Source organism: Merops nubicus, unplaced genomic scaffold, assembly GCF_000691845.1.
Source record: "Merops nubicus isolate BGI_N331 unplaced genomic scaffold, ASM69184v1 scaffold39115, whole genome shotgun sequence".
NCBI classification, from domain to species: domain Eukaryota; kingdom Metazoa; phylum Chordata; class Aves; order Coraciiformes; family Meropidae; genus Merops; species Merops nubicus.
The window spans coordinates 1-9,573 of record NW_008609602.1 but is presented as its reverse complement, the minus strand read 5'-3'; the positions used below and the strand labels follow the sequence as shown (position 1 = coordinate 9,573).

Below are 9,573 nucleotides of genomic sequence, written 5' to 3'. Positions count from 1 at the left end.
CCCCTTTTTTGTTTTTTTTTGTTTTTTTTTTTTTTTTTTTTCTCAGTCCTTTTTCTCATTTCTGAGTAGAAAATAGGGCTTCAAAATTGCAGGATGAGCACTTGGTGAAAAGACTATGTTTTTGATTCCTATAAATATCACTGTCCAAAAATATATCCCTAGTCTTATTTCTCCAAATACACCTTCATATTTATCAATAAATATTTTATTGTAGCCATTATCAAATCATCAAAGGCTGCTGAAATGTTGTACTTCAACTGACACTGCCTGTTCCAGGCTCACACAATGCATCAAAAGTTCGTCTTCCACAGTAGTCAAAATAGAATTAATATTTAAGTTGCGATGGGAGAAGCCACTGGGGATATTGTGGAAAGGAAATGAGTTTGTGAATATTGAGGTGGCAAAACAAGCACAGAGCAGGGAGAGCAGGCAGTGTAATCCCCACCACATTCTGCTGAACACCAGACCCGCTGGACATCGAAAGCAAAGGTCAAGCAAGATTCCTCTGACCCCCTGGGACAGCCCGCCACTGGGTATCTCTGAACTGCCACTGTTATCATTTCTCCTAAGTCAGATATGACTTTATCTGCCAATGTAGGGCTGCTCTCTCAGGCAGACGGCAGATCTCGTCCCATGCTGGCTGTTGCAGCGACCTGCCTTCTACATCTGTACAGGTTCAGCATCAAATCCCAACCATGCACAGAGCCACCGTGAAGTTAAAAACCAGCATGGGCTGATGAGTATGTAAAGCCCTCCAATTTCAACCCTTCTAGGCACAAGCTAAATGAATACAACACTTCACAATTGATTTATTTACAGTTAATGACATCCTCAGCCACTCTTGAGCTTGGCACAGTTCAAAGTACTAAGCACTTCCATGTTATTGTCCCAGGTTTTATTTCCCCACGTATTTTCGACAGCGGGCAGTGACTCAGCCACATGAATCATTTATGGCATTGTGAGTCACACTAGGTAGCACACGAAGGATCTGGATAACCATTACAAGGTTTATTTGAGAGCAAGAAATGCACCATATACTGCATAGTCATTAGTATTTAAAGGATTTTTTTTAAAAAAAAAAAAAGCCATTTTAAAATGTTAATGCAACATCTTGCTGGCAAACCAGACTTCCTCTCCCGCATGGGTTTGAAAATCAAACCTGCACTTTCTCCTCAGCCTACTTCAGTCAGACACGTTGTGTGCATACAGGATCATAATCAAAACCACAGAGAAAACTTTCGCCAGGAGGCTCGTACCTCTCCTCCTGTAATTACACCTCTATTAAAAAGGCCCTTTGTTCAGGTTTCAGTCTCAGCCACAGCCCCAGCTGGTATAAATTAGCACATCTCCATCAACAGGCACAGCACGACAGAGCAGAGCCTTCACCAGCGCCAGGCGACCGGGAGGGACTGGCAACGCTGGGGGGCTCAGCAGCTGTGGCTACCAGCCAGGCTGTGGGGGCTCCCCCAGGAGGAGTGCAAAGCCCAAATCCAGGTGATCCTGGGCTGCGGCCACCGCAGGTGCCAGAGTTCCTCCCGGCAGGGCTGGGATGGACAGACAGATGGACTGCTGCTTTACGCAGAAAACGTGTGTTTCACATCCCCATAGCAAATGCTCAGCTCCCCTTTGCGGCTGCTGACCCAGGGCCACCGCCATGTTCTACAAGCACTAATTAAACCACAGGAGGCAGCTAATGCCTGCTCACAATCAGGGAGATGTGGGGAGTGCTCTGCCTCCAGCAACACACGTCCCCATCCCCATCTCCCCGCAGGGCCGAGCACTTTAACGTGTTCTCCTCTCTCAGCTCGCAGGGATAGTCCACACCTGCTGGAGGACAGAGGAGTGTGCTGATGGAAGGGACTCATTTTGGAGAAAACAAAAGAAATACCTGGGAAACAACTTTTAAAGGATGCCACTAAAACTGCAGCTTGTCATCCTAGAGGAGGGGATGCTTTTTTTACAGTAATTGGAACCTCAGAAAGAAGAACAAGCACCACAGTCTCCCCTGCCCCAGCCGATCAGAGGCAGTGACCGTGGCAGCGAGGGCAGCATCGCTGCGGCCACCAGAGCCCTCGAGGGGCAGGTCCTGGCTCCCCGCGTGCCGGTGCTCTCACCTCGCAGCTCTCCCAGGTCCAGGGTCTTCCCCAGCTGCTCCAGGAGGTCGGCCCTGGCCGCGTTCTTCTTGTGCTTTTTGCCGTCGTAGTGCTGCTGTGCCATCATGGGGTTGTTGAACCAGGCTGCGCAGAGCTGGCAGTACCGGTCCGAGTCTCTCCGCTGGTGCGGCGACGGTGCCACCGGGGCACTGTCTGTGTGCGGCTGCTTTAGGGAGCTCAGAGCGGTCTCTGTGGAAGGAAACATTCAGACATGAGCTTTTCCAGGCTACTGTTGCTGTCTGAGTAACAACAGGCCCTGAGGCAGATCCCACATTAGACACGGGGAATAATTAGCAGCAGTTACAGGGTCCCACTGGATATTTTGGATGGTACTGCTCGGAAATCTGCCATTTCTCATAAAAAAAAGCAGCATGAGAGGATAGCACAGGATTGTTCCTCAACTATCTGCATTTCACTAGCTGGGAAAGGAGGGTGCTCTCAGTGCAGTTAAGCATCCTATTGCTGTTGTGACTAAACCTGCTAAACTTATCCTGCTTAAATTGCTACTTCCAGGAAAAATTGCCAGTGGAGAATAAACAAAACATGCAAAGCCATCTACTTCTCAAGACAGAGAGACAGATTTATCATTATGTCAGGATTCTTATTCTTCAGTTTATTTGGTCTCAGAAAGAACAGTGGAAGCTGTAGTAACTGTAAATTGCCACAGATAAAATACTCAATAGTCAGTCTCCTCATTCAGATATCTTCACATTGTGAATTGACAGGTACCAACGACCCACAATGTTAATTTAATTCAATTTCCCTTCAGATTCACCAAGAGGCCATCTGGGAATGCAAACACAATCCCCAAATAATTTCCAAAGAAAAATGGGTGATTAGTCTTTACATAATGGAGCTGCGCCTTGTTTGTCACAGTTTTCCTACTTTGCAATGTGTAAGTCACAAAGCCATGGAAAATCTGTTTAAAGTAAAATAGAGTTCAGATAACATTGAGATACAAAAATATACAATGACTAGTACTTAATTATCACACCTTGTTCAAAAATTCCCTTTCATGTGGTTTTCCTTTTCTTTTCTTTTCCAGATGAAAAGTCTGCTATCTAAATAATTAACAAACCACTCTCTCCGTGATACAAGAATAGGCAAATTTTAAGGTGGTGAGGAGGAGCTCGATGGCTGTCCTTTGATCAAGCGGCTCCGTGCTATTCCAGCTGAGCCCTGATGAGAGCACGGCTTGGCAAGCGACAAACCCACCTCGGTGTCTGATACTAGGCATGGCAGCAGTGAGCAAAACAAGCATGGATGTAGAGGTGTAATTAGGACTGAAGCCCACTGTGATTGACTCCGCGGCTCAAGGAAGTTCATACTGTTACAAATCTTCTGCTGACCTGCTCGGGAAGGGACGTCTATTAACTTTCCTCAAGGAAATTGTATCTTACATATAACATTACTTACAACCTTATCAATTTCCAGGGGTTTATAAACTTCTATTGTTTTTGATGACAACTGCCAAGGTATCAGAGTTTCACGGCCGGGGCGGCTGGTTCAGGCACCATCCCCCTCCTCGCCTGGCCAGCTCTGGAGAGAGACCTGGGCAAGAGTTTCCTTACACCCGCTGCTGCCACCAGCGCCCGGCACAGCACGAGCAGAACGAGCTCCTTCGGGGTTTGGCTAATAAAGAGATTACACAACTGGCTCCCACGGAAGATATTTCTTCTCCTCGTTCTGCCGTCTCGCGAGCCGCCCGCCCGCTCATTTGGATTCATTTCACCCCACCAGAGGATTCCGCTGCCTAATCTCTGCCCGCCCTCCGTTTAACTAGCCTAGTTAGAAACCAAGCACAACGCCAACAAAGAAAACCTTTGCCTTTGCCTTGGGACCCCGTGCCCCTTGCTGGGGCTGGGGCTGCATTTGGACACGTCCCAGCTCTGCCGAGGTCGGCACCAGCCGCTGCCTCCTGAAAAACGGCTCCTGCCAGAGCTGGCGGGCAGCAGGCAGGGCTCACGAAAAGCCCAGCTGGATTTTACTTCTAAAAACAACATATTTCCTCACACCTACGATTCCAGCAGGACAGACCCAGCCCCAGCCACTCCGAGGTGCCTGCAACAAACAAAAATGCAAGTGCATCAGAGAGCAGAGCCAGGGGCCAGTGCACGGTGATAGAGTAGAAAATTAGGAAATAGCATCGTGGCCTCTCCAAAGTAAAGCTCTGCAGGTTCTGCATGTGCTCGACTCCTGCAACGCAAGCGTAGCTGGCCTATTGCTCACGTGGTTTTGCGACCACCCGCAGGCACTCTCCAAAGGAGCTTCCTTGGGAAGGAGTCAGCACCAAGAGCTGACGTGTGCAGGATTGTGCCCCGCCCTGGGATGCTCCCCCAGACAGGGCTGGGCAGCACTGGGGCACCAGCAACGCACCAGGACTCTGCTGCAGAGACATTTGGGCATCTGGACCATTATAAACAACCAGTTATTATGGCAGTCCAGGAGCTCTGTGATAGATTTGACTTGCTGCTCTGCAAGCCCCAGGCTATAAAGTGAAATCTATCAGATCTTTTGGTCATCTCTCTCCTTGTTTATATGTTAGCTGCTGCCAGAGGGGAACCAGGGAGGCTGAAGTTCACAGAGCTGGTGGTGTCTGCAGGAGTTATATCTCCTGCTCACTAAAGAAAAACGACTGAAGCATCCTCTGCTGCTCAGCCAGCAGCCAGCCCAGCAGCCCTAAGCCTGTCTCGATGAGGTTGGTGGCTCACGCTCACCCAAATGTAGGGCAGGAGGCAGCTGCTGGTGGGACTGGCACTCCTGCTTTGGGGGATTGCATCAGATCCCCTCCATAACCAGCCCAGCCCTGCTCCGAGCCTACTACCATGCCTGGCTGCCCCCAGCTCCCCCACAGCAGACACCCCCTGCCCGCATGGCATGGGCGCTCCCGCCTGGCAGGGATTTCCTCTCAGCACTCCCAATACAAAATGTTTTCCTGTAAAGCCACATTCCACAGGTTCCATTCACAACAGCCACCAGTCTAGGGAGTGCTGAACCCAGCCTGGCAATTAATGAAAACATCCTGTGTCTTCCAAATCCTCCTGAAGAGAAACAAATGAAAGTTGACTTCTCCACCAATGTGGATTTATCATTTTGATATGTGCTACATAACTACTATAGAACAGAAAGTATCATCATTCCCTGAGCAGTGACACGAAAATTAATAATAAACACTCACAAAACGTCAAACGTTAAAAATGTTTCTCCATCTAAAACACAAACATGAAAGCTGCTAGTTTGACTATTTCAAGTATTTCAAAATGCTAAATAGCTCATGACAGTCTGCCTTACATTCCCTTTTGCTGTGGGAGGGAAGTGAGAAAGTCTTACTTAGCTGCAAGAAGCAAAATACAAAGTTAGAAACACTTTAGCACTCTGGCAATGAACTAATGTTTGACTTATTTCTTGCATGCAAAGCTTTTTATTCATAGATGTATTTAAATGGCATACAGCTTTTTATTATTGCCCCTCTCCAGGAACTCAGCATGAGCATAAGAAAGTAACTAAGTCATGACACTGGGGCACCGGAGAAATTCAGTTTTCTTGAGAAGAAAAATCTGGGACTAATGCAGACTCCAGCTGCTGCTGGATGGATCCTCACTTCCAAACCCAAAAGCCATTTACTCTGTCCCCTTTAGCACGCCTGAAATGCAAACATCACAGGAGGAACTAAAGAATGGGGAAGGAAAAAAACAAGGTAGGTTTGTTCCTGCAGACAAATCACACCCTCATTCCTCAGCCCAAAGGAAGGGACCCAGTGCTGGCATCTCCCTTCTCAGCGTACCCCAGCCCCTCCTGAACCCACTGCCAACTTCCACCTTCCTGGAGTGACACCTGCAGATACCTGCACTTGGATCAGTCTAGGCAGCAGCTATTTCCCCCCACAATTTTCTGGTTGATAACTCATACTGATAAGAAGTCAGAAAAGACTAGAGAAATTCATCAGCAAGAGTGGTGACATAAAGCCTCCGAGGGCTACAACCTCATACAGCAGGAGCAACAGCAAAGATCAGAAATATTTCTCTGTGGTGATGAGACATCACTTTCCTATTGTGAAAAACTCAACTGTTAAGACATTGCTCCCTCTCCTGAAAGCACCAGCAGAGAAATGAGAGATCTGCATTTCATTATGATAAAACTGAGAGAGAAGGTGTAACTCTGTAAGAGGACTGGGAATAGATGTAATTTTCTAAGGGATTAGTGAGACAGAAACCCCAGAATATCAAGCAGTGGTCTGCTCAGGGCAGGACAGAGGGGCGAGGGGCTGCTCCCAGGGACTCCCGGCCACCGCAGGGGCTCCAGGTCCTGCAGCATCCTTGCAGCACAGCATGTCCAGAGCTGCTGCCTCCAGCAACCATCACCAGGAGCAAGAATTCCAGTAGCAGACATTTTTCAAGTTTTTCACCTTTGCTGGGAGTATGACACATTTCAATGTTTGGTGCTTTTTTTTTTTTTTTACTAGAAAATGCTGCTCTGCCAACAGCTCAAGAATTCCTCCCAAACTTCCCCCGCAGTTTCAGCTGCATTCATTAGTCTTCATTTTGTCCCCTAAGTTCACTTTGTTACTCTGCAACTTAAAGAGATGCTCTGTTTCCAGAGAAGTAACTGTACATCTGTGTGAGCTAAATGACTCCTGCAAAGACAGTCGTGCAAAGGATTTCACAAATTCCTTCCTCCCTTTACACACAGACCTGCAGTAACTAAGCAAATGATCAACAGAGAATTTCACAACTATTCAGGGTGGCAGAATAAGTTTTTGTGCAAGGTCTGATTTTTTCCAGTCAGACATTGAAAACTGAAGGCTATTACCTATTTTTCCTTGCCTATTGCCACTAAAATACCTTTTTGGAATAACCGTGTTTAATCTCAGCCGTAATAAGAGCTCTTGGGAACTTTTAAAACATTTTAAGCTTTTTTTTTTAATTAAAAGATTATCACAGTTCAAATATTTGTATAGAGTCTTTCTCTCTTTTTTTGATCACACACAAAAGTTAAAAAATACTCTACTTAGAGCTTAGGGAAACACCAAATAACACATTCAAACCATTTAACCATCTGAAGGATTACAACGGTTGTGATCAGAATACCAGCCTGATCTCTTTCAAAGATGCTAACCAATGACACTGCAAGCACAAGGTCCCAGGACTCATGAGCACCAGAGTCCTCTGAAGCTCTGTCCAAGAGACTAAAGGCTCTCTGGTGCCAGTTGTGAAGGACTGGGACAAAATTCCAGTGGAAATTGCTGGGTGACTGTGCGGGAAGCCCAGAAAAATGCTGTGTCCAAAGGGCACATTTCTGAGAACTCCTGGAGAGCAGGGAGGTGCTTATTAACGTATTGCTGCAGCTCAGCTTCATCTTCCAGATCAAGTGTCTGGAAGAGCTGATGAGCCCTTGAGTTACTCTTTCCTAGTGATTACGACAGCTGAAGAGCCCATTACCCTGGGAGCACGCGGAGCAGCTCAGTTAGAGCCTCTGAGAGGCTGAGACAGCTGATTAAAAAATTAGACCACAGCACAAAGCCAAGTTGCAGCTCTTGGAAAGCCCTGCCCAGGCAGGATTCGACAGCCTCTGGGTGCAGGGGCAGCACAGCAGGGCTGGTCGCTACACAGCCCCCACGGTAAGTCAGCCTTGGGACCGCTTTAGAGAGGTCTCTAGCAGAGGAGAGGGTACAACTGGTTCTCATCTCCCTGTTGCCAGTCCATGCACGTCTCCGACTTCATTACCAGAAATGTTGGTTCATCAGAGTCTGAGATCTCCCCCAGCACCCGCTGTGCCAAGATCAGTTCTCCCCTGCCATCAGTCGAGAACCAGTTCCCAACGGTCTGTCCACCTGCCTCTGCAGGGCTCCAGCTCCACAGGCAGACACCAGGCTCCTGGCTGCTCCCTCTGACCTGCCCCAAGTGCCCCAGACCCATGGGGCCCTGCCCGCAACGATGGTCCCACTTTTTTCCTCGGGGGAAAACGGCGGCTCGTTCCCTGCTGCTGCATGAATCCACATGGGCATCAGTCCACACTCTATTCCCAGAAATCTGGCACACTTCTGACCCTCACAAACCCACCTGGATTTAACCAGAAATACTAGGTTTTGTGGCAGGTCCTTCGGTGCTGGAGGAGAACCTGCCGGAAGGCTGCACATGAGGGATGGGGTTCTGAGCACTGATGCAAGCAGTGGACAATTCAATACCAGAAATGAGTACACGGCTTTCTTCCGTGCCCTTGTTACTATTTGCCAGCTGCAGAGAACAGCCCGAGGAGTCCTAAAGTGAGTCAGCTGCAATTTATCATATTAGTTCACACTAGATCCATCCTCCTGGCTCGCTGCAGCTTTGGGCAGGAGCTGCCAGCACCCACACCCGCACCTTTGGGACTGACTCCGGTACCCAAAGCACCAGGCTGCTTTCAGATGCACCTCAGTGACTTGTGAACTGTGCTGCACCTTCACTCAACGAGCCTTCTGAGAGCAAGCTCACTCATGAAAACAAGCAAGCCACCATCTAAAGTGATTCCCCACACTCCCTCAGGCAAAGCGCATAACATTTCCCAAGCCAAGCCTGGAAAAGGACACACAATATTCTAAGCATCAGCATCTACAGTCCATAAAGTGAAAAAGTATCCAAACACCACAGAGAGAGCCAACCCTCCCTTCTTTAATCAGATCTAGGACTTAGACACAACATGTCAGGCAGGACGTAAAATGCACAGCTAAATTTACATGCTGTTGTGAGGGAACTGGTAGCAATACTGAAATACATCCGTCTGCAGGACCACAGCCCAGGTATCCCGCCTGGTCAGCATGAAGAATACGTTGTTCAAGCATCCTCTGGCCCAACAACCACAGAGGAAGTTTTTTTCACAGTATATTAGTGGTTCGCAGGGACTTTACAGTTAAGCAAACAATAAGATGGTTAAATTATCCCATTCCAACATTTGACTTTTTAAATGTGAAAGTTAATAGGCTTGCAGTGTTGGAATCAGCGTGGAGGAAAGCATGAATACCCGTCTGGGCAAAAATCAGAAGAAAATCCAACAGTTTTTAAAGACTAGATTTCCCTCTGAGGTAAAAGCAAATGACATTCTCTTTTGTACAGTAACACGAAAGGTTTATTAAACATATTAGCTGAGCCATTGAATAACTTCTGATAATTAATGTTGGGCTTGGCTATTCACGCCCAGAGCAGATATCGTCTTCCAGCGAGCAAAACATTTCAGAAGTGTGGAACCAGAGATAGGACTCTGGTACAACGGCCGGTCCTGGCTGATAAACCACTAATCTATGTGAACAAAGCAGACAGTAATGAGCATCAGCAGTTCTTAAAGGCTGTTATGACAGCACCACGATGAAGCTGCCCCTGCTGCCTCGGCCGCTCAGCTGCCCGTGTTCTGCCCCGAGCCAGCCCCCGGGCACGCCGAGCCCGCTCCG

At 47.8% G+C, this 9,573-nt stretch overlaps 1 protein-coding gene across 1 annotated transcript in view; it reads right to left on the bottom strand.

Moving 5' to 3' along the window:
* Window positions 1-2,376, bottom strand: part of LOC103773276 (zinc finger matrin-type protein 4-like) — a 16,745-nt gene extending 14,369 nt beyond the window's left edge. Inside the window, exon 1 of the mRNA XM_008940640.1 lies at window positions 2,115-2,376. Within this exon, the coding sequence (XP_008938888.1) occupies window positions 2,115-2,358 (244 nt within the window). The 5' untranslated portion in view covers window positions 2,359-2,376. The remainder of the gene's footprint in view (window positions 1-2,114) is intronic.
* Between the last annotated feature and the right edge of the window lie 7,197 nt (window positions 2,377-9,573).